This window comes from Giraffa tippelskirchi, chromosome 1 (assembly GCF_054371585.1).
Source record: "Giraffa tippelskirchi isolate mGirTip1 chromosome 1, T2T-mGirTip1v1.2.pri, whole genome shotgun sequence".
Taxonomy (NCBI): domain Eukaryota; kingdom Metazoa; phylum Chordata; class Mammalia; order Artiodactyla; family Giraffidae; genus Giraffa; species Giraffa tippelskirchi.
This window is the reverse complement of record NC_137275.1, coordinates 17,014,149-17,038,780: the sequence shown is the minus strand read 5'-3', so window position 1 is coordinate 17,038,780 and position 24,632 is coordinate 17,014,149. Positions and strand designations below refer to the sequence as shown.

Below are 24,632 nucleotides of genomic sequence, written 5' to 3'. Positions count from 1 at the left end.
TTTATTTTTTTTCTGTGATCTTGAAAATTTGTGAAATTAATAAAAATATGGCATATGCTCTTGACTTACTATCTATATCATGGTTCTTGGTTTAGGCGGCATGCTCAGATATATTTCTCATGCAGTTAGCGCCAACCCCTCTCCTTTTTTATCTCTTTTAACCTCTTTAGGAAACACTGAGCATGTATCCTTTCCAGATACACAGCATCGCTCTTTCCACGTTTGCATCTTTGATTGGTCCATTCGGAGGCTTCTTTGCCAGCGGATTCAAAAGAGCTTTCAAAATCAAGGTGTGTGTTTAGATTCTTTGTTAGAGTGTTATAGAATATACTTAGAGAGTGTAAGAGTGTTGGAATTTGGTTCTCTTTCGGTCTCCCACATTAAGCCCCTGGGTAAAAACTTTTTCACCCTATATGTGTCAGCCTCACAGAGTATCTTCTTCCTTGTTAGGTTTTGGTCGTGCCATGTTAATGCATCTTTAAGTATCACGTCACCCTCTCTTCTTGAAATGGCATGTGTCACTTAACAGAATCTTGGTCCTTCAGGTGTTCATCCAAGAATCCTGCCATGAATTGTGTTAAGTGTAGTGTCCTGTCACCGTCTCATATGAAGGGACGTGCAGGAGAGTCCTGGGATCTGTGACTGTGGATTCTGCAGATCAAGGGGCAGTGGACTGTTTCTGTAAAGGCCAAGTCATATGTTAATAGTAGCGCTGTTGCAAACTGCTTAACTCTGAACTCTTCCACGGTAGTGAGAGAGTCCCATGGACAAAATGTCAGTGAATGGGTGTGGCTGTGTTTTAATAAAACTTTACTTACAGAAAACAGGTAGTGGGCTGGATTTGGTCTGTGGGACATAGTCTGCTGGTCCCCATTCCAGATAGTTAAAATCAGCCCAGTGTTTTAAGTTAGAGTCTCATAGATGAAATAATTGGCCTGTTATCTCAGTTCTCCTCACGTGGCTTCACTAAGACTGAATGTTGTGCCATTGGGAGTTAGAGTGGCTTCTGAAGGTGGGGCAGTCAGGGCAGGCTTCCTGAGGAGGTGACGTTTGAGCAGGGATCTGGGGAAAGGATGATGAGTCCTGCAGAGAAATCGAAGGAAGGGAGTTCCAGTGAGTCCACTGGAGCAGAGGAGCCTTCACAGTGGGAAGGTGAAGAAGAGCATGGCCACGGTAGAGGGTGGATCAGACTACAGAGGTGGATGGGGCCAGACCCAGGGAAATAAGTACCTGAACTCAAAGAGCACTTGCATTGGGGGAAATTCTACCTTAGGTGGCTGCATATAATATACAGAAATGTGCGAGATGTCCACGCTGATGCTCACCACCTACTGGGGGAGATAATTTATATCCACAAAGAACCACAGCAGTAGCTGTGCAAGACAAGAGGCCTGAAAAGGCTGCAGACCAGTAGAGCAGAATTGAGTCACCACGGCTCTCCTGTGCTTGGGTCAGTAGGGGAAAGACAGAAGGAAATGTGTTGGCAAAAATTAACCCAAGAGTTTTTCGATCATTTTTTCAAAGAAAGAAATGTTATGTTTAGAATAGTATTTTCATGTATCTATTTATTGGATTGCCACTCCAGTATTCTTGCCTGGAGAATTCCATGAACAGAGGAGCCCAGTGGGTTATGGTTCATGGGGTTGCAGAGAATTGGACACGACTGAAGTGACTCAGCACACATGCGTAATCGCTTTACAATGTGATGTTAGTTTCTGCTGCGCAACAATGTGCATCTACTCTATACATATTTCCTCTCCCTCTTGAGCCTCCATCCAACACTCCCCACTAAAATCCCACCCCTCAAGGTCATCACAGAGCATCAAACTGAGCTCCCTGTGCTATATACAGCAGTTTCCACTAGCTATTTTATTTGCTTTAAAAGGTCTCCAATCCAAGGTTTCTTGTTGAATGACGAGATTTCTTTTCATGTCTGAAATGAAGGTATAATTGCTGTTACATTATAGAGGTGTTTCAGGTTGCCTGGGTAAATGAGAAGAGCAGTTGGTCATTTCCATTTCCTGGGCACTGATGCACGTGGTAGATCTGTCCAGAGTCAGCTTGCAGAGGCTGAGGAACCAGTCCGTCCATTGGGCCATTTAAGGGACTAACATGTCCCAAATGAATTAGCTGTTTTGATTTTCTTTTTTACCCCGACACTTAAAACAAAAAAGAAGAAATATTCATCACAGTAGTAAAATATTTATTTCAGCGTAAGAACTATTAGGATAAGCATGAGCTAGAACCAGTTGTACATCTGTCAGTAACACTAAAATAGCAGCTTCCCAGTAGTTGCTGATAAAACGGAAGAGCAGGATATACAATTAGTAATAGCTGATAGCATTTTTTTATTTAGAAAAAGTTTATTAACTGAAAAAAGTCAGTACTAGATTGAATGAATATTTAAGTAGTGTTATTTGATAGCTTTGGCTTGGGACTTCTGCGGCAGTTCAGTGGTTAAGACTCTCCTGCTTCCACTGCAGCGGGTGTGGGTTGGATCCCTGAAAAGGAAACAGCAACAACAAAGAAAGCTGTGGGTCAATTCAGGAATCATTCTAACACGATTCTAACATATTCCAAAGACAACGGTTTAAATCTGTTGGATATGTTCTAGTAAGTTTGTATTTGTGTGTGCTTAGTTTCTCAGTAGTGTCCGACTCCTTGCGACCCCGTGGACTGTAGCCTGCCAGGTTCCTTCGTCCATGGGGATTCTCCAAGCAAGAATACTGCAGTGTGTTGCCATGCTCTCCTCCAGGAGATCTTCCCAACTCAGGGATCGAACCGAGGTCTCCCGCATTGTGGGTGCATTCTTTACTGTCTGAGCCACCAGGGAAGCCCTTATATTTAGTAGGAAAATCCAATAGTAAAGTATTTTCATTGAAGTCCATGATGTCAAGGAGACACTTACAGACAGAAATTTTATAGCAGGTGATTTTTGAGAATTTACTAATATGTTTGTTTGTGTTTTTTTTTTTTTTTTTCTCTCTGAAGGATTTTGCAAACACCATTCCTGGACATGGTGGGATAATGGACAGATTTGATTGTCAGTACTTGATGGCAACTTTTGTGCATGTGTACATCACAAGTTTTATAAGGTACTTTTAGATTTTTAAAAAATGTTTTATTAATAGATATCTTTGAGTTCTCATTTCCATAGGCATTAGTTTGAATTAGTTCCTTTTTCTGTCATTGGCATTCCGTAATATTGAAAGGAACGGTGGCTCCTGGAACTGTGTCACACTGTTGCCTTGGGCTCTATGGTTAAATTGTAATTATTTTTTCTTAGATTTGAACAACTTAAAAAATAGTATATGTCATGGTCTAATAGGACTGAGTTAAAATTCAGTCAGTGTGGATGAATGGTGCTGGGTTTGGAACAGGAGGAGATTTCATTTCTCAACTGTGGACACTGTGGTGGTAGGCAACACTGAGAGTTAAAGAGGAGGACATAATTCATCCAGTCCACCAGTGACTGCTTGAGTATCTGTTATGTGCTGGGGAATGGTCTCGGCACTGATGTAAACAAACAGTTTATCAGAGGACAAAACAAGCCAGTCCCCGTCTTCAACTTATTTTCTCACTGGGAAGTTGGAGGGAGAAGGGGCAGAGGTGGACGACAAATATAGCTTGTTTGGTGGTTGTAAGAGCCATGGAGAAAATAAAGCAGTCCGAGGGATTTATGGGTGTGTGCGTGTGTTGAGGGTGGGAGTGGAGAGGTGAAGCAGGGTGATTGGAGAGTGTTGCTATTTTATATGAGTGCTTTATTCTCATTATTATACTTTAATGTTTTGGATCTGCCCTAAAACGCCAGTCTGTGGTGCAAAGGCTAACCACATCAACCACATGCTAACTTTTTTTTTTATCATGGTCTCTACTGGTGTCTGAGCCTAGAAAACCTGTAGTTTTGAATATTTCTGAGCCTAGAAAACCTGTTATTTGGAGGAAAACTCATATTTATAGCCCCTAAATATGCTTTTTAAATATATACCCATAGTAGTGTGAGCATTTTTGTATTAACCTTTATTTTCCTTGAGCAGTTTTGTTAGGAGTTTATTTCATTGATCTTTTCAAAGAGTCAGATTCTGGCTTTAACTTTTTCTGTTGTATGTTTGTTTTCCATTTCTCATCTTTCCTTCCTTTATCTTTTTAAAAAAATTTATTGGTGTACAATTGCTTTACAGTGTTGCTAGTTTCAGGTATACAGCAAAGTGAATCAGTTATACATACATTCATACTCTTTCAGATTCATTTCCCATATAGTTTATTATAGAATATCGAGTAGAGTTCCCTATGCTATAGAGTGGGTCCTAGTTAGTTATCTATTTTATATATAGTAGTGTGTGCATGTTAATCCCAAGCTCCTAATTTATCCCCTGCCTCCAGCATTTCCCTTTTGGTAAACATTATAAGTTTGTTTTCAAAATTTGTGAGTGTTCTGTTTTGTAAATAAGTTCATTCGTATCATTTTTTTAAAATTAGATTTCACATATGAGTAATACCATGATATTTGTCTGACCGACTTCACGTAGTGTGATATTCTCTAGGTCCATCTTTGTTGTTGCAAATGGCATTATTTTCTTCTATTTTATGACTAATATTCCATTGTATATCTGTACCACATCTTCTTTATCCATTCCTCTGTTGATGGACATTTGTAAATAGTGCTGCAGTGAACATTGGGGGTACCTGTATCTTTTTGAATTACAGTTTTCTCTGGATATGTGCCCAGGAGTGGGATTGCTGGATCATATGGTAGCTCTATTTTTAGTTTTTTAAAGAATCTCCATCCTATTCTCCACAGTGGTTGTACCAGTTTACATTCCCACCAACACCCTCTCCAGCATTTATTGTTTGTAGATTTTTTGCTGATGGGCTTTCTGACAGGTGTGGGGTGATACCTTATTGTAGTTTTGATTTGCATTTCTCTGATAATTAGTGATGTTAAGCATCTTTTCATATGCTTTTTGGCCATCTCTATGTCTTCTTTGGGAGAGGGCAATGGCACCCCATTCCAGTACTCTTGCCTGGAAAATCGCATGGACGGAGGAGCCTGGTAGGCTGCAGTCCATGGGGTCACTAAGAGTCAGACACGACTGAGCGACTTCACTTTCACTTTTCACTTTCATGCATTGGAGAAGGAAATGGCACCCTACTCCAGTACTCTTGCCTGGAAAATTCCATGGACGGTGGAGCCTGGTGGGCTGCTGTCTCTGGGGTCGCACAGAGTGAGACACGACTGCAGCAACTTACCAGCAGCAGCAGCAGCAGCATGTCTTCTTTGAAGAAAGATCTATTTAGATCTTCTGCCCATTTTTTGACTGGGTTGTTTCTTTCTGTTTTTTTTTTTTGACATAGAGCTGCATGAGCTGTTTGTTTTGGAGATTAGTCCCTTGTCAGTCACTTTGTTTGCTAATGTTTTCTCCCATTCTATGGGTTGTCTTTTTGTTTTGTTCGTGGTTTACTTTGCTGTGCAAAAGCTTTTAAGCTTAATTAGGTCCCATTTGCTTATTTTTGTTTTTATTTTCAATACTGTAGGAGGTGGATCCAAAAAGATCTTGCTGCAGTTTATGTCAAAGACTGTTCTGCCTATGTTTTCCTGTAAGAGTTTTATGGTGTCTAGCCTTACATTTAGGTCTTTGATCCATCTGAGTTAATTTTTTTGCGTGTGTTTGGTGTTAGAGAAAGTTCTAATTTCATTCTTTTACATGTAGTTGTCTAGTTTTCCCAGCACCACTTATTGAAGAGACTGTCTTTTCTCCATTGTATATTCTTGCCTCCTTTGTGATAGATTAGGTGCCCATAGGTGCATGGGTTTATTTCTGGGTTTTCTCTCCTGTTTTGTGTCCTTTACCTTTCTTAAGTTTAAATTTTCTGTTCCTTCTCCAGCTTCTTGAGGTAAAGCTTAGGTTAATGATTTTCAGCTTTCTTGTCTAGTATGTTAATCTAACACTATATATTTCCTGTTAACTACTGCTTTTTGAGTGCTCTTTTTAATACTCTTAAGTACTGTCATCCCACGTTTGTATTTTCATTATTCAGCTACAAATATTTTTTGATCCCCAGTATTATATCTTCTTTGATATGGGATTATTTAGAAGTTCATTGATTCACTTTCAAAGAAATGGAGATTTTCTCATTCTCCTTTATTGATTTTTGCTTTAATTCTGTGACCAGAAAACATACTCTGTTATTTCAATATTTAGTATTTATTGAGACCTGCTTTGTGCTCAAGCATATGGTCTATTCAGATATACATTCCATGTGTACATGAGACAAATATGCATTGTGCAGTTTCAGCATTAGTGTTGTAAGTCAACTGGGGGGAATTTAGCTAAATCTTTTGTACTGATTTTTTGGTTTGGTTTTCCATCTGCTTATTCTGTCAGTTATGAAGAGAGCTTTGTCAGAATCTCCCAGTTTTTATAGATGTTGAGGTTGTGGTAGTTGTATACACAGTGTATACACTGTTGAATCACTCCTAATGTCATATAATGTCCATGTTTATATACTACCTGTTTAAAGCTTATTTTGTTGAATGTAAGTATAGCTACATCAGCCTACTTTTGATTAATGTATGCATAGTATTTCTTTGTCTATCTTTTTATTTCTTGTGTGCCTTTTCCCTTATATTTAAAGTGTGTTTCTCTTCTCATAGTGTATAGCTGGATTTTGTTTGTTTTTATAACCCAGTTGACAGTCTTTGTCTTTTTAATTGGAGTATTTAATCTATTTGCATATGATTTATTCACTGATCTATTTGAGTATTAGTAACTAGTGATTAAATCCTTAGAACTCTTTCTTTTCTGAAGATAGTAGTTTTTACAGCATTAACTCATACTTTTTTTGCTTTTTGATCTGCTGTTCTCTCAGTAGGAAAAAGTCATGCTGAGCCTTGTTGTCCTCCATTTGAAAGTAAATATTTAGATGATTAGAAATACAGGGATAGAGCCAATGTGCAACTAGCTGGGAGCACCTGCTGACAATTTTGCATTTAGCTGAACTTGCTAGAATAGCCTTCCCTTTCTCTGTGGGCCTCTACTCTGGGTTTATGTTATGAAGTTGCTGAGTCTTTTGAAGAAATATAAGACAAGCTGTGTCTTGACATGAGTATACTACAGTTGTGGAAGACTTACGGCTGCAGGGTTTTGGGAAATGATTTGAGCCATGTGCACAAAGGTGTGACCTATGAGACAGCTAATTCATGCTATTGTGAAGTTTTTTGAATCAAAGATTTTCTCTGTGATATCACCCTACAGCAAACATTTCTTTGTTGCTGGGTTTTCTACTTCCTATAATTCCACCTGAACTGAAGTTGTTGAGTCACTTTTTGAAGTTGTCCGACTGAAGTCGGACACAAGTCACAACTGAAGTTGTCTGACTGAAGTTGAAGTCACAACTGAAGTTTTCCAGCTCTTTTGGGACTCCATGGACTGTAGCCCGCCAGGCTCCTCTGTCCATGGAATTCTCCAGGCAAGAATACTGGAGTGCGTTGCCATTTCCTTCTCCAGGGGATCTTCTGACCCAAGGATGGAACCTGAGTCTCCTGCATTGGTAGGCAGATCCTTTACCACTGAGCCACCAGGGAAGCCCTTGAACTGAAGAGTCCTTATCATAAGTCATAAATTTAATTACCCATGTAAATGTCTTTCTCAGAATTCTGTGAAAATCTATTACTTATGTCTTGGCTTCTTTTTCCCATTGGATTTCCTGAAAAGTAAACCTACTCTGCTTTTCCTGTTCAAGTGGATTGTAGGAATTGCAAAGAACAGTACATGTGCATTATGGTCTGAATGAGGTGCATTCTGAAGTTGACAAAATAGCACTTTAGCAGTGTAAGTACAGAAAGTGATCTGTAGCTTACAAATGGATTGAGTGCTTGAGTCCAAAAGGTAGGAAATTGCACTCCCTTGCCTGTCACAGTGTCTCAGGATGGCAGAGTGTGAGGGTGGGAGTCCTGGTCGGTGCCTTTTCTGACTCAGAGCGTGCCAGGGGAGGGTCCAGAGAGAAAGGCCGGTGTGGGGATGTTGGCAGAGCCTAGGGAGAGGCCCTTGCATGGTACCTGGTGGAGAGCAGTCACAGCCCAGTGGATACTTAACGCTGCCTGGGCTTATTTCCTCCCCAGTGGGAGTGGGACTGCTGGGCGAGGCAGAAAAGGCAGGCAGGGTTCTCCAGCTCCCTGTCCTCCTTTCAGCTAAAGCAGGGTGCGTGCGAGTGTGCGTGCTCAGTCGTGTCTGACTCTTTACGACCCCATGGACAGTAGCCCGCCAGGCTCCTCTGTCCATGAAATTTTCCAGGCAAGAATACTCGAGTGGGTTGCCATTTCCTACTCCAGGGCACCTTTTCAACCCAGCGATCGAACTGGAGTCTCTTGCAACTCCTGCATTGGCAGGCAGATTCTTTACCACTGGCACCACAGCTGAAGCAGAGCCCCTTTTATTTTGTTTCTAATGTTGGGGTTTGCCCAAGACCTTCTTTGAACAAAGGCTGTTGTTCCCACTGTAGATCCCAGGTGGTGGCTTCAGTGCAGGCTCAGGACTTTGTGTCCTGTCTCTCGAACATTCATAGCTCCCTACGGGTCTTCTTTCAACAAAATACCTTCCTTGTCTGATGTTTCTTTGAAGCAAAAATATTTATAGTTTCATGTTCTCTTCTCGTTTATCTTCATCCACCAGGAACTGTGCTCCTTTTCTTACAGAATGGTTTCTGTGTCTTGTCCAATCTCAGGTTTTGTTATCAGCCTTCGCCTCTAACTCAGGTTGCCCTTTTGAGAAGTTCTGTGGAATGTTTAGATCTGCACTCCGTCAGTTGCCTCGAATTGTCCGTCTCCTGTGTTTGTGCATTTCTCCCACAGCTACACTGCACGCCTCTCAGTGGAGAGTTCTAGGTTTTTTTTTTTCCCCTCTGACACTAACATGAAAGTGAGCTCTGAGTAAGAGCTGTTTCAGTTCTGTTAAGATTGATGCTTTGCATGTAAATGCGTGACTTATTTTATTTAAAAAAAATACTATTTGTGGTGCTGGGTCTTCGTTGCCACATGTGGGCCTCTCATTGTGGTGTCTTGTTGCAGAGCACAGGCTCTAGAGTGCACAGGCTCAGTAGTTGTGACGCACAGCCTTTACCTGCTCCTTGGCATGTGGAATCTTCCCAGACCAGGGATCGAACCTGTGTCCCCTGCATTGGCAGGTGGATTCCTATCCATTGTACCACCCAAAGGGAAAGTGTTAGTTGCTCAGTTATGTCTGACTCTTTGCGACCCCATGGACTGTAGCCCACCAGGCTCCTCTGTCCATAGAATCTGATATACTGGAGTGGGGAGCCATACTCTTCTCCAGGGGATCTTTCCGACCCAGGGATCAAACCCAGGTCTCCTGCATTGTAGGCAGATTCTTTACTGTCTGAGCCCCTAATTGTGCCACCAGGGAAGTCCTAAAGGCATGGTTTATTTAAAATACAAGTCTCTGCTGCCTTCAGCTCTCTCAAAATGGCGTGAACTTTGTCTTTTCTGCTGTTACCAGGGGTCCAAATCCCAGCAAAGTGCTGCAGCAGCTGTTGGTGCTTCAACCAGAACAGCAGTTAAATATCTATAAAATGCTGAAGACTCATCTCATTGAGAAGGGAATACTACAGCCCACCTTGAAGGTATAATTGGAGCCGGAGAGGGATGGACTAACAATAAAGAATTCTACAGGAAAGCACTGACAGATGACATTTTTGTAATTGTACAGAGAAATGGTTGAAAATGCAACGGATTGAAGTTTTACAGACATGAATGTTTCCTCTCTGAAATTACTGTGAATATTTAACACTTTCTTGATCTAAGTTATGAAATAAGTAGCAAATGGAGGGCAAAATGTCTTGTACTTTTTCTAAAGTGTATTTTCTGATGTTAACTTCCTTCCCATTACTTGCTAGGTTTCGTCACTTAAAAGACTTGTATTTTAAAGAGTCACACACTATGAAATGAGTACATTGAGGATGTCTTGAGGTTGGACCTGGTGGTGTGCCCCTTTCACAAATATTTACCTTTGTAGTCGGAGCTGTTCTTCGTTTTCAGCAAAACGTTTTATGTGAGGCACAATAGGAAGCTAGTCCTCCACTTCCTCCTCTTTCAGTCTGAAGTATTTTCTGAAGGGCTGATTTGGATCCAAAAAAAGAAAAACTATCCACTTTTCAAAGAAGTAATTATTTGCCAGGGGAAAACATTCCACTTTTAGGTAGGTTTGAAATTCAAGAGAGAGGGGCTGAAGTTTCTATCACTACTGGTTTGCTTGAAAGAGCCGACACCAGAGTACTTTGATAAAATGGTTTGGAAAAAAACAGGATCTTCTCAAAAGCTTTCCAGAGAAATAGGAGAATTCCGCTGGGAAGAACGGATGTGCGCACGCCCCACCCGTCATCTCAGCAGACAGGCGGTCAGGAGGCAGCCCTGGATGACGGCACACGCACAGCCTACCTCTTGGGTGAGTTCTCTGCCTTCGTTTCCCTGTGAGCTGGTCTCCGTAAGTTCTGTACCCACAAGCATCAGTATATAGGATAGTAAGGAGGGGTGGTGACCGAGGCAGAGCAGGGGGTGCTCTGCTGAGTGAGAGCAACGCCCCCCACCACCACGATGCAGCTCCACACGCCTGGGTCCCGGGTGCCTGGCTCCTGGTTCCCGTGTAGCCCGCCGGACACTCCCCTGGGAAGAAGCAAGATCTGCCTGGAAACCCCATCCCAGACGGGCTCCGTGGTAGCAGCTAATTTTTGTCACGTTCCTCTTTCACATCATGTCACAAAACCCGAGGTCATCAGCTGGTGTTTTTTCCTTCCAACGACGAAAATCAAGGGGAAGTGATTCCCACCAAGAACAAAAAGCACACGAATGCCAAACCTTTCCTTCGGTGGACTGGACACTGTAACCGGAGGAGCATAAATTTCTTCTCAGTGGCTGTCAATAATCTACCATTGCTATGTGCTCACTACAACCGTATTTACTGTATTGAATGGTCAGCACAACAACCTTCAAAAATTGCCTAGTGATCCTTGGCTAAATGTTCGGAGAGGAGAAGTTGATATATTTTAAAGAATGTTTTGTTAATGAAAAGAATACATATTTTTGTTTAAATCAGAAACAAATTTCAATTATTTTATATTTCTGTTCTACAACTCTACTTAAAATAAAAAGATTGCGGATATGCCTGGGTTCCACAAATGTAATCTATAACTAGCAGCCTCATCACGTGTACTACATGATTATGGTGGATATAGTTAAACTCAGTCCCAAGAGTCTAATATCTTGGTTTGGCATGCACTCAGTTCATCACCACTGGATGTGTGCAGTCAGCGTTATTTCACACTATTTCATAAACGCCTAGAATTGGCCCTGGAGATGTTATTACAGAAGGAAGTGATCATTTTTAAAATCAGGCTACCTTCAGGTTAATTTTCAACATCGCTCATTTTTACTTGCTGCATTAAAAGCCCCAAATGTGGATCATAAAAGAATTTTACTTAACAAAGTTTAAAAAATATTGTAATAGGAACTTCTGTTGAAAACTTGGTGATTTGCACAATAAGAACTTCTTGGAGAAAATGCAATTCCCTCTGCATTTTTCTTTAGTGATGAGTGAAGTATTGCAATATAGAATTATGAGAGCATTACTGAATACATGTATTATAAAATTGATACTATTATAAACAAAATTTGAAGCTAGAAATATTTGGGGGTCACAGTAATAGCTATCCTCAAATATACTTTTAGAGTTGGGTGTATATTATTCTATATGTAAAAAAATTCTTAATTTTAACAGAGCTCTAAAGATTGACCTTTTTAGTGTACTTTTATAGCATGTATATTAAAATAGAATATATTTTAGCAAGAATAAACTTTAGCAAAGATTGCCATAAAACTCTGACTTTGATCACTTTTATATTTGCACTCTGAAGAGGGTTTAAATTCCAGTGTAGCAAATGTGATGGCAGAAAAAATGGAAGACTAGGAACTTCCTTTATAGTAATGGCTAACTGTTCCAATCTGTTTGGAGAGGTACTCTGAGGGTCCTGACTGTTTAGTACAAATGTTTCCTCAGTGCTTTTCCCCTCGTGGTGATGGGTATACATTTACTGTCTGAGAATAAAAAGACTACGCCCACACACCCTTTTATTTTTATAGTATCTCTTCATTTGTAATTTGGTTTGAACAAAGAAAGTGTCACCTATCAGGGGAAAAGAAAAAGTAGAATCAGTGTGTATCTACTGTATATGGCTGGGAGATAGTTTATGATATGTGTCAATCCATTCTCTGAACCTCTTACTCAGACAGGAAAATAAAACAAACAAATCACATTTGAACTCTGTTGTGCGTTTTCTCTTTGGAGAAGAAACATTTCATTCAACAAATACAGAAACAGTGTATACTGTGTATACTCCGTCACTAACACCTACCGTGACATCTTCAAGGCGGGGGAGTAAATAAGTTCTGCTGATCATTAAACATGGTTGTTGAGAGGTGATATTCTCTTGATAGAAAGAGGACTGAATTTCTTGGGTACGTCTTAGTTTGTAATTGTTATTTATTTTTGTGAATCTTTATTCATAATCACTAGAGCTCTAAGCTGCATGGACAGTGAGTGGTGTCTGTCTTGATGGCCACTGTGTTCCCAGAGTCTGGCTCAATACTGGCATCTCCCCAGGCCCTCAAGCTTCTGATCAAATGACTGGTTTGGAGTCTGAAGACCCAGCTCGGCACATCCCCATTTGTGTCTCTTGAACAGCCCCTCCACACTCATCCCGGTTTTTATTTGGTGTGTCTCTAAGATGGGCTTCATTACTCTTAGTTTCTGTAGTTAAGGCTTAAGTGAAAACTCCTATGAATATGTTGTGATTTGGGTTCAGCATAAAGGAGCTGATCCTTGGTGTCCTTCCTTCTTCCTCTCTGCTCCTCTCCTGTTGCCCATCTCCACTGGGAAGTGACTGGTAGGACTGAACAGAATGGTATCCACATGTCTGGTCACATCTGGTTTAGGTAGTTTTAATGTAAGTGGGAAGATTCCCCTGGAGGAGGGCATGGCAACCCACTTCAGTATTCTAGCCAGGAAAATCCCATGGACAGAGGAGTCTGGTGGGCTACAGTCCATAGGGGTGCAAAGAGTCGGACACAACTGAGTGACTTAGCAATGTAAGTGCTCCTTGAACGGACACCATCAGTCTGACCTCCATGGACGAGCTGTCTGCTCTGCAGCGAGTCCATAGCCAGTTCTCCTTATCAGCTCTGAAACTTAGAGTTTAAAATTCACTCCCTGCAGAGGGGCTGTATTTGGGGATCTTCATGCAGTGGCTGCAAATAAAGGCAGATCTAGACAATTTAACCAAAATCAAAAGCCTGTCTTACCTTAATCCCATTGTCTTCCTTTTCCTGCGCAGAAGGGGAGAATATTCTTGAAACATCGGATAACAAGGAGAGTCATTTAGTACGGGCTGATGAGTCGAATGTTATCTGTTAATGGCGAAGTGAGTTTCCAAAAGGAACTGAGAGAGTAGTGTGGTCCTTTAATGTGTACAAAGGACATGGGTGGGTAAACCAGCAGTCTTGTTGCCCAGAGAAAGAGATTCATTGAAGGACAGCCTGCCTGAAGGTGTCCTCTTGGGAAAAGAATGAAATTTCAAACTGCTCTGTCAAACTTACAGGACAATGGGGTGTGGATTTGGAGTTTAAGCTCTCATAGCCTCCTTTTCTGCTGTGTATTCAGCTGGAGTATAATGGACCCAGGTGGTCTTTTATTCAAGCATGTGCAATGTTCAAACTTCAGACGGGACCTAGAAAAGTGGTAAGTTTGGAGAACAATCTTGAATAATCTATTAAGTATATTTTTGATCAGTTTTAATAAATCTCAAAACTTTGTGAGGGAACCAGAGGCTTCGCCAAGTACAGGTAAGGTACACATTTGTATCATTAGCAATTCTGTTTCTGCCCCCCAGTATTGAGATATAATTTATGTACCATAACACTGTGCAACCATTACCACCTGTGGTTTGAGAACATTTCCATCACTCCAGAAAGTTCCCTGGTACCCATTTGCACATAATCCTCACTCCAGCCTCCAGCTTTAGGCAACTACTGGTTTGCTTTCTGTCTTTATGAATTTGCCTTTTCTGGACACTGCGTATACACAGACTCATACACTAAGCAGTGTTCTATGTCTGGCATGATATTTTTGCATATATCAGTACTTCTTTCCTTTTTATTAATACTGTAAATGCTGACCCATTTACCTGTTGATTATTTCAGTTATTTCCAAGTTTTGGTTCTTATGCAAAATGTTGACATGTGTTGTGTGGGCATGTCTGCATTCCCTTCAGATTTCCAGGGTGGAATTGCTGGGTCATATAGTAAGTTTATGTTTAACTTTTAAAGAAATGGCCAAACTGTCTAAAGTACAATCTTATATTCCTACCTGCAGTGTACAAGTGTTCCAATTTACCTATAGCCTCACCAAAACTCAGCATTGTCTTTTTTCAAAAATTTTATTGGAGTCTAGTTGATTTACAGTGTTGTGTTAGTTTCAGTTGTACAGCAAAGTGAATCAGTTATACACACTTTTTTTTTTTTTTTTTGGACTTGTCTTTTTAAAGATGGCCATTCTGGCTGGTATGCCGAGGTATCTCAAGGTGGTTTTAGTTTGCATTTCTCCAATGGCTAATGGTGTTGAGCATCTTTTCACGGGCCATTTGTATGTCTTCTGTGATAAAATGTCTATTCATATCTTTGCACATTTTTACATGTGATGTTTTTCCTAAGTTGTAGGAGATTATTATGTATCCTAGATACAAATCCCTTTTCAGATATATGACTTACAAATATGTCCCAGCCACCTGGGAAGCCCTGAAGGTTGTTGAAATAACAACACAAGATTTAAAACATTAATAAACTTAGTTTATAAAGCAGCAGCAGGATTTGAGAGGATTGACTCTAATTTTGAAAGAAGTTCTACTGTGGGTAAAATGCTATCAAGCAGCATTGCATGCTACAGAGAAATCGTTTGTGAAAGCAAAAGTCAATAGTTGTGGCAAAATTCATTGTTGTTTTAAGGAACTGCCACAATCACCCCAACTTTAGCAACTACCACTCTGATCAGTTAGCAACATCACCATTGAGGTAAGACCCTCCACCTGCAAAAAGGTTATGACTCACTGAAGGCTTAGGTGATGGTTGCATTTTTAAACAATATTTTAAAGTTGAGATATATACATTATTTTTTAGACATACTGCTATTGCACACTTAAAAGACCACAGTATAATGTAAACATAACATATGCCTTGAGAAACCAAGAAATTCAGGTGACTTGCTTTGAGATATTTGCTTTATTGAGTGGAAATGAACCTACAGTATCTCTAAGGTATGTCTGTATCAAAGTTTTACAGTTTTTATCATACAAATCTTATACCCATTTTCTTAAATTTATACGTAAGTATTTCATTTTGGGGAATGATAATGTAAATGACATTGTTTTTAATTTCAAATTTCACTTGTTCATTGCTGATATATAGGAAATTGACTTATTTTTATAATCTGAAAACTTTCTATAAATGCTTAATTCTAGAAGTTTTTGGTCACATTTTGGGGGGGGTTTCTACATACAGTCCTGTCACCTGGCAACAAAAAGTTTTACGTCTTTCTTCCCAGCTGTATACTTAATTTTTTTGTCTTATTGCATTAGGTAGAAGTTCCATAATGATGTTGAGGAGTGATGACAGACCTTGCTTTGTAGCTGATTTTAGTGGTAAAGCTTAAAGTTTCTCATCATTGAATATCATGTTAGCTGTAGATTTTTTTGTAGAGAGTCTTTATCAAGTTGAGGTGGTTCCCCTTTATTCCTAGTTTACTAAGAGCTTTTAGTGAATGAGTGTTGGACTTTGTCAAATGCTTTTTTTTTGCATTTGATATGATCATATCATTTTTCTTTTTCAGCTAAATGATGTGATGGATTACATTGATTTTTAAATGTTGAACCAGCCTTGAACACTTGAAATATATCTCATTTGGTTATGGTATATAATTCTTTTCATGCATTGGATTTGATTTGCTAATACTTTGTTGAGGATTTTGCACCTATGGTTCATGAGATTGCAGTTTTCTTGTAATGTTTTTATCTGCTTTAGGTATTAGGGTAATGCTGTTTGCATAGAATGAGTTGGCAAGTGTTTCCTCTGCTTCTGTTCTCTGAAAGAGATTGTAGACTATTGGTATCATTTCTTCCTTTTTGATAGAATTTACCAGTGAATCCACCTGGGCCTGGTATTGTCTGTTTTGGAAGGTTATTAAGTATTGATTTAATTTCTTTGATAGAGGCCTATTCAGACTATTTCTTGTATGAGCTTCGGCATATTGTCTTTCAAGGAATTGGTCCACTTCATCTAGGTTAGCAAATTTGTGGGCATAGAGTTGTTTATAGTGTTTCTTTATTATCCTTTTAATTTCACAGGATCTGTGGTGATAGGTTCTATTTCTTTTCTAATTTATCAGTAATCAGTGTCCTCTCTATTTCTTTTAAGGTAGATTGGCTAGAGGCCTATTGATTTTTAGTGATATTTTCAAAGAACCAGCTTTTGGTTTCACTGATTTTTTGGTGCTGATTTCCTGTTTTTAGCTTCACTGATTTCTGTTCTCACTGTTTCTCTTTTTATGCTTACTTTGGATTTAATTCACTCTTCTTTAGGTTATTGATTTTTGGTCTTTCTTCTTTTCTAATATATGCACTCAGCAGTATAAATCTCCCTTTCTAACTGTTCCTTTCACTTACAAATTTTGGTAAGTTGCATTTTGATTGAGCTCAAAATATTTTTTTTTTTTTTTTTTAGTGCTTTCCTGCATTTTCTTTTTTTTTTTTTTTTTTTTTTTTTATAAATTTATTTATTTTACTTGGGGGCTAATTACTTTACAATATTGTAATAGTTTTTGCCATACATTGACAAGAATCAGCCATGGGTTTACATGTGTTCCCCTTCCCGAACCCCCCACCCACCTCCCTCCCCCTCCCATCCCTCTGGATCATCCCACTGCCCCGGCCCCGAGCCCTTGTCACATGCATCGAACATGGAATGGTGCTCTGTTTCACATATGACAATACACATGTCTCAATGCCATTCTCCCAGAACGTCCCACCCTCACCTTCTCCCTCAGAGTCCATAAAATTGTTCCATGCATCTGTGTCTCTCATTCTGTCCCGCATATAGGGTTATCGTTACCATCTTTCAGATTCCATATATATGCATTAGTATACTGTATTGTTGTTTTTCTTTCTGGCTTACTTCACTCTGTATAATGGGCTCCAGTTTCATCCATCTCAGTAGAACCGGTTCAAACGTATTTTTTTTAATGGCTGAGTAATATTCCATTGTGTATATGTACCACAGCTTCCTTATCCATTCATCTGCTGATGGACATCTAGGTTGCTTCCATGTCCTGGCTATTGTAAACAGTGCTGCGATGAACATTGGGGTACACGCGTCTCTTTCAATTCTGGTTTCCTCGGTGTATATGCCCAGCAGTGGGATTGCTGGGTCATATGGCAGTTCTATTCCCAGTTTTTTAAGGAATCTCCACACTGTTCTCCATAGTGGCTGTACTAGTTTGCATTCCCACCAACAGTGTAAGAGGGTTCCCTTTTCTCCACACCCTCTCCAGCATTTATTGCTTGTAGACTTTTGGATAGCAGCCGTTCTGACTGGTGTGAAATGATACCTCATTGTGGTTTTGATTTGCATTTCTCTAATAATGAGTGATGTTGTGAGCTCAAAATATTTTAACATTTCTTTTGAGATTTCTTCTTTGATGCATGTGTTTAAGCTCCATATATTTTGGAATTTCTAGTTTAATTCTTTGTGGTCTGAAAGCAGACATTATATGATTTCTTTTTTTTAATTTAGATGTATTTTATGGCCCAGAATATGGTCTATTTTGGTGAATTCCATGGGACCTTGAGAAGAATGTGTATTCTGTTGTTATTGGGTGTCTGTGCACGTCAGTTTTACCCAGTTGAGTGGTGGTGCTCTTAAGTTCAGCTGTGTCTGTACTAAATGTCTCTGCGGCATCTGTCCATTCCTGATGGCTGCAGTCTCCGCCTGAGACAGTGCATCCATCTGATTCTCTTTTTCCACTTCCAGGGTACTAATGCAGGCCGTCCCTCTCAGCTACTTTCATACCAGTGACCTTGAAAGTACATTAGAAAGTGGCCTGTCTCTAAATCAAAGAGACATTTTAATGAGGGCTCATAGGTGACAGAGAAGGGACTGAGGGTTAGCTGGTGCTGTTCCTTGAGAATAAAAAATGGTTGGACACATTGCTGGAGGGAATGTAAAATGGGAGAACTGTTTTCGAAAACAGTGTGGCAGTTCCTCAACATGCTAAAGTGTTACCATATGATCTAGCAATCCTACTCTTAGGTATATATATTCCCAAGAAAAATGAAAATGCCCAATATAAACACAAATGTTTGCAACAGCATTACTCACAACAGTAAAAAATGGATGCAAACTACATGTCCATCAGGTGGTGAATGGATAAATAAAATGTGATATATCCACACAACGGACTAAACTACTTGGCCATGAAAAGGAAGTTCTGATACATGATACAATATGAATGAAACTCCAAAATATTATGTTCACTGACATAGGACAGCCCCTAAAGACCACATACTGACAATTCCATTAAACTAAATGTCCAGAACAGGCAACTCTATAGACAGGGAGTAGGTCAGTGGGTGCCAGGGTTGGGGACAGGGAGAAGAATGGGGACTAATGGCATGAGATTTCCTTAGGGGTGATGCAAATATTCTAAAATTAGACAATAGTGATAGCTGCACAACTCTAAACATGGTAAACTCAAAGAGTCTTATTTGATGAATTTTTATAGGATGTTAATTCTCAATAAAGTTGTTAAATGACTAGAGAATCTGTAATGGTAGATCTACAGGGGAAGGTATTCTGGGCCTGGGGAGGGGCAGGGAAGGGCTGCCGACTGTCTCCACAACTGGGGGCCCCACGACTTGTTCAGCCTCCCTTCCTTGCTGTCTGATGGGCATCATTGAGGGGTCAGCTAAGTACTGCCTGGAGGTCAGGGAAGGTCTCCCTTAGAAGGTGACAGTTGAGACATGACTGAGGCAGGGGAGTGAGGAAGTGGAGCACAGATGGGTCAGGAGCCTCAAGACAGACGTTACAGTTAGGGTGAGAGTCTGGCAAGTGTGCAGAATGAAGGAGGTGGGAGGTGAGGAGCCCTGCAGATTTTAAGAAGGACTGACAGAATCTGGCATCTTAGTGGGCTTGCCTGGCTAAGAATGGACCATGGTGGCCAAGGCAGAAGTACAGAAATCCCACAGCCAGTCCCCAAATTAAGGGGGAATTCACTCACACTGTACGTCAGCAAGTGCAAACTCTGGGTTGGAATCCCCACGTTTAAAAGGAAGAAGATGCAAATCGCTGTCACACCTACACAAAACAAAGGAAGGCAGGAAAGCAGTCACACATGTCCAAGAACCCAGTCTGGAGGTGCGGGGGAGGAAAAATCACCCTAAAGAAGAGAATTTTCTGGGAAGCCTTTGTATTATGTAATTTAGTGAAAATATGAGTTCAATAAAGGATCAACGATGAAATGAGAGAATAATAGAATGATGTGGAAATAAAGATTGAAGAGCTGAGAAAACCAATTGTGATGAGAGTGTCATTCTCACTGAATTAGGAACAGTAAGAAATGGAATAGACTCACTGAAAATTCAACTATAGATCTTACACCAACTTGAAGGCAAGCCTCTCGTTTATAGGCTAGAAAGTTCTTGAAGAGGTTAGTTATGTCATTTTTGTATCATCTGCAAGGCCCAGTGGAATATGTATCATCATGGACATAGAGATTGCTACCTTAGGAGAAGGAAAAATCTATATGGATGGATCCACACTTGAGCCACAAGCATACTTGGTCACACTGCTGGGGTAGGTCTTGGTTTCTCTCTCTTGGCAGAATTGGCCTGCAGGGTCCCACTATGATGATCCTTGTGTTTATAGTCAGGTTGCTTAGGCTGACCTTTGCTCCCTGGTTTATTTCTTCCTAATCAGTTGGAACATAAGGAAGGCTGAGCGCTGAAGAATTGGTGCCTTCAAACTGTGGCACTGGAGAAGACTCTTAAGAGTCCCTTGGACTGCAAGGAGATCAAACCAGTCAATCCTAAAGGAAATCAACCCTGAATATTCATTGAAAGGACTGACGCTGAAGCTCCAATACTTTAGCTACCTGATGCGAAGAGCTGACTCGCTGGAAAAGACTGAAGGCAAAGGGGGAAGAGGGTAGCAGAGGATGAGATGGCTAGATAGCATCACTAACTCAATGGACATGAACCTGAGCAAACTCTGGGAGATAGTGAAGGACAGAGGAGCCTGGTGGGCCACAGCCTAGGGGTGGCAAAGAGTCAGACACGACTTAGTGACTGGACAGCAACAAATCAGGTTGCAAACAGGTGGCTTGGCTTTTATGTACAGAAAATATTTTTAGGGTACAGGTTTTGTTTGAAATGTATTACAAAGGAATTTTTTTTTCTATAAATAATAGTTCTGTGCTCTGGAATGCAGCTTGCAACTTGCCTTTGTCTTTGTTGAGCAGGAAGTGTGATAGTTGAAGGCCAAGGTTGAAGTTCCAACCCTTTATCTTTATGATAAAGCTGGGCATGATAGAGCTGGGCATGATAGAAGTAATATCCTAAGTACATTTTCACTGTAGTCAACACCACTGCCCCACACACCCACCCCACCCCCACCCCCCAAAAGAAAGAGAAAATAGAAAATGGAACCTGGAAGCCGTTTGTAAAGATCATTGGCCTTGGAGTTGGGAAGTTTAGGGGCAGAGCAGGGAATTAAATTTAATAAGCAATAGGGCTTTGGGAATGTCAAAGTTTTCTCTGAATCCCTTTCTTCTTGGTGCTCAATGAAGGTTTGGGCGGCATGATTTCTAAGGGCTCTTCCCCAGCTGGCATTCTGCCTGCTGTGAATCTGCCTGAAGATGAACTTGCCATCAGTGGCTTTAGATATTTAGGCTTTAGAAAATGCACCATTCCTTTTACATTCATATTTCTAATTTTTTTTTGTTGTTGTTCAGTCACTAAGTGTGTCAGACTCTTTGAGACCCCATGGACGGTAGCCCACCAGGCTCCTCTGTCCACTATCTCCCGGAGTTTGCTCAAATTCATGTCCTTTGTCGGTGATGCTGTCTAACCATTTTCTCTGTCCATGGGATTTTCCTGGGAGGAATACTGGAGTGGGTTGCCACTTCCTCCTCCAGGGGAGTTTCCTGACCCAGGAATTGAATCCACATCTGCATCTCCTGCACTGTCCAGCAGATTCTTTACCACTGAGTCACCTGGGAATCAATTTCTAAGTTAATGCTACACTATATTGAGAACATCTGGTCAAGCACTGCGTGTCCTATATTGCTGTTCAATCCACAAGTTGTGTCCCACTCTTTGCAAACCCATGAACTACAGCATGCCAAGCTTCACTGTTCTTCACCATCTCCTGGAGCATGTTCAAACTCATATCCATTGAGTCAGTGATGTCATCCAACCATCTCATCTCCTCCTGCCCTCAATCCTTCCCAGCATCAGGGTCTTTTTCAATGAGTCAGCTCCTCGCATCAGGTGGCCAAACTATGTGAAGAGCCGACTCGTTGGAAAAGATATGTATTACCCAATTTAATCTTTATAACAATTCTCAGGTATCATAATACAAACTGACTTATGAGGAAGCTCAGATGTGGAGAAGTGTCCTAATGTCACACAGTAAGTGGCAGAACAAGAAGTTAAACCTTAGACTGACGCTCAGTCGTCAAGCTCCTGACGAGCTCACCATTTTAGGCAGAACTATACTCAATAGGAAGGATTACAGTGTTTTTACGTGATCAAAATTTTGGAGTCTTGACTAGAAGGATGACTGAAAAAAGGCCGTCTTAGAAACTCCAGCACTCCAGTGACGCACTCTTGGTCTGTGTGTGCTTTGAGCTGGGCAGGCAGTTTCCGGCAGAGGGCCATGGCCCCAGCAGTGAGCCCAGTGTGGCAGGGCCTGTCTTGCACTTGGCAGGCTTCAGAGCCCCACTGAAAGCCTCGGGTCTGTGATGAGAAACATGGCTCCCAGGTGAGTTTCAGACTGGCTGCTTTAGTATTGAGGAGCACCTCATGAGTCTTCTCCTTGGACCAGTGCTTCTCCAATTCAGAGTTCCAGACTCCTGGGAGTCCTAAAGACCCTCTCATGGGGACTGCAAGATGAAGACTATTTTCATAGTAATACTGAAATGTTTGCCTTTTTCGATGCATTGATATTTGTACCGAACTCAGATGTGACACAAAGGTAAGTAGAACTGCTAGAATCCAAGCATGCGATCGGGCAAGCAGCACCAAACTGCCACTTGTCATGACAGTCTTCGTTGTGAAGCACTCCCAGGAAAAGTATCTGTTTCACTTAAGGATGTCCTTGGAAAAGTGGTGAAGTTACTACTCTTATTAAACCTTGAACCTAAAGTTACGTGACACAAAATGAGAGGTACCCAGAAGGTGCCAGGTACATCAGGTACAAGGTTCGTCTTGAAGAGAAGCACTTGTAGTTGAGTTGTGGCCGGCCTGTGGCTTTTCTCCCGGCGTATCTTTCCTCCCTGAAAGAGCAGTAGACAGACCTCAGTTCTGGGGCAGCAGTGTTGTTGAAATTAACAAGGTGAGCCTGTTGCTTCAGAGAAACAACAGTGACTGGTGCCAATGATAAAATTCTAGGTTTTAAGCAGGACTTAAAGACTTTTGGAAAACTTTTGATATCCACTACTGTGAGCTTGACTTAGAATTTCCTGAGACTGCTAGAGATGTTTTGATATTATGTATGACATGATTTTGGGGGATATTATAGAATGAAATGCGTCTTGGAAGATCTATACACATCGTAGCAGTGATGATAATAGTTCTAAATGGCCAATGTTGTTGTTGTTTAGTCGCTTTGTCATGTCTGACTCTTTTGTGACCCTGTAGACTGTAGCCCACCAGGCTCCTCTGGTCCATGGGATTTTCCAGGCAAGAATACTGGAGTGAGTTGCCATTTCCTTCTCCAAGGGATCTTCCTGATCCAGGGATGGAATCTGAGTCTCCTGGTTAGCAGGCTGAGCCACCTGGGAAGCCCTCTAAATAGCCAGTGAGTGCTATAAAATTATACATGGGTAAAAGATCGATTCAAAGTAGAAGACAGACTAATGGATTTTCAAGTAATGGAGTATAAAAAGTTCACTGATAAAATGGGTTGGCCAATAAGTCCGTTTGGGTTTTTCTGTACGATGTTATGGAAGTCCAAACCTTCTGGCTAACCCAATAGTTTCAAATACCATATAGCAATCAATCTTTAAGAAACTGAAAGTTATTCAGAAACAATGACTTGAAAGGCTATTAAAATACCCCTCCCCACCCCCTCTTTTAACCACATACCTGTGTGAGGCTGGATTTCCCTCATATGCTTCAACCAAAATGAAGAATCACAAGAGACTGAATGTAGAAGCAAATGTGAGAATCCACCTGTGTTCAATTAAGCCAGACATGAAAGAGGTTTGCAAAATTGTAAAGCCATTCCACTGTCTTTACTAATTTTTTCTCTCTCATGGTTTGGAAAAGTTTTTTTTTTTTTCATAGAAGTATGTAATTGATGTTACTACATAATAGTTTCATCATTGCTATTTCTAAGTAAATTAATATACATACTTTTAAAATGTCAGTTTTGATCTCTAATACAATGCCTACTAATAAAGGCAGCTCACACAAACAAAAGTGATAGTTTTAAGGATCAAAATGGTCTGAGACCAAAGAGTTGAAAAAGCACTACTTTAGACTTATCCCATGCTCACAGTCAGTGTTGACACAGGAAAATCTGATGTACCAAGAGGGATTAAACGCAGGGCTCCGGAAGTCTCCATCTCTGAATCCCGAGCCAAGGCTTTCCCAACACCATGCTATCTCTGAGTTCAGTAGGCTGAGTTTGGTGCCACTTCTAGCAAAAGTCAAAAGAACAATATATAAATAAAAAAGGAACTTTGCAAAGGGTGGGGGAAAATGAGAATATTGATAAAGCAAAAAAGTCTAAGCCAGTGCTAAAGCAATTCTATCTCTGCTTCTTCAACACTCCAAATGGGCCGAAATGAGGGGTGAAAAGGAAATTTTACTGGAGAATCAAAAGGCAGACATGGGACTTACTGAAGATCATTTGCACATTTTCCTTTAAACTCTGAAAAAGTTTTTGCAAGTCTGTCCTTGACAGCAACTCTTCTTGAGGTCATTAGAATTACGAATGGTACTACATTAAAACAATGAGAACTGCTCTGGGTTTTCTCGTATCACTGATCTATTTTTGAAGAAATATCTATTGTCTTAGAAATTCTTAGCATACCTTTATCTTCTGGCTCTACAGTGGAGTTGCACTGGGGGGGAATTTGTAATAAGCACAATATCCTCAAACATAGGACTCTACTATTTATACTTAAGATGAAATGGAAATTTTGTTAGTATATTTAGAAAGCAGACATTAAATCAGCCTAAATAAACTTGTGTTTTCTACACTCCCCCTTTCTGGGAAGTCAGTTTTCAAACCAAAT

At 40.6% G+C, this 24,632-nt stretch overlaps 2 protein-coding genes across 3 annotated transcripts in view; one reads left to right on the top strand and one right to left on the bottom strand.

Annotated features, from left to right (window-relative positions):
- Positions 1–24,632, top strand: part of CDS1 (CDP-diacylglycerol synthase 1) — a 92,188-nt gene that overhangs the window by 63,065 nt on the left and 4,491 nt on the right. The window contains exons 11-13 of one of the 2 annotated variants that reach the window (XM_081582172.1): positions 171–290; positions 2,992–3,095; positions 9,516–9,639. In XM_081582172.1, coding sequence (XP_081438298.1) covers positions 171–290; positions 2,992–3,095; positions 9,516–9,639 — 348 coding nt within the window. The remainder of the gene's footprint in view (positions 1–170; positions 291–2,991; positions 3,096–9,515; positions 9,640–24,632) is intronic. The other variant, XM_081582181.1, reaches the window with a different exon arrangement.
- WDFY3 (WD repeat and FYVE domain containing 3) overlaps positions 23,746–24,632 on the bottom strand; it is a 279,731-nt gene continuing 278,844 nt past the window's right edge. Inside the window, exon 68 of the mRNA XM_081582148.1 lies at positions 23,746–24,031. Coding sequence (XP_081438274.1) covers positions 23,863–24,031 — 169 coding nt within the window. The 3' untranslated portion in view covers positions 23,746–23,862. The remainder of the gene's footprint in view (positions 24,032–24,632) is intronic.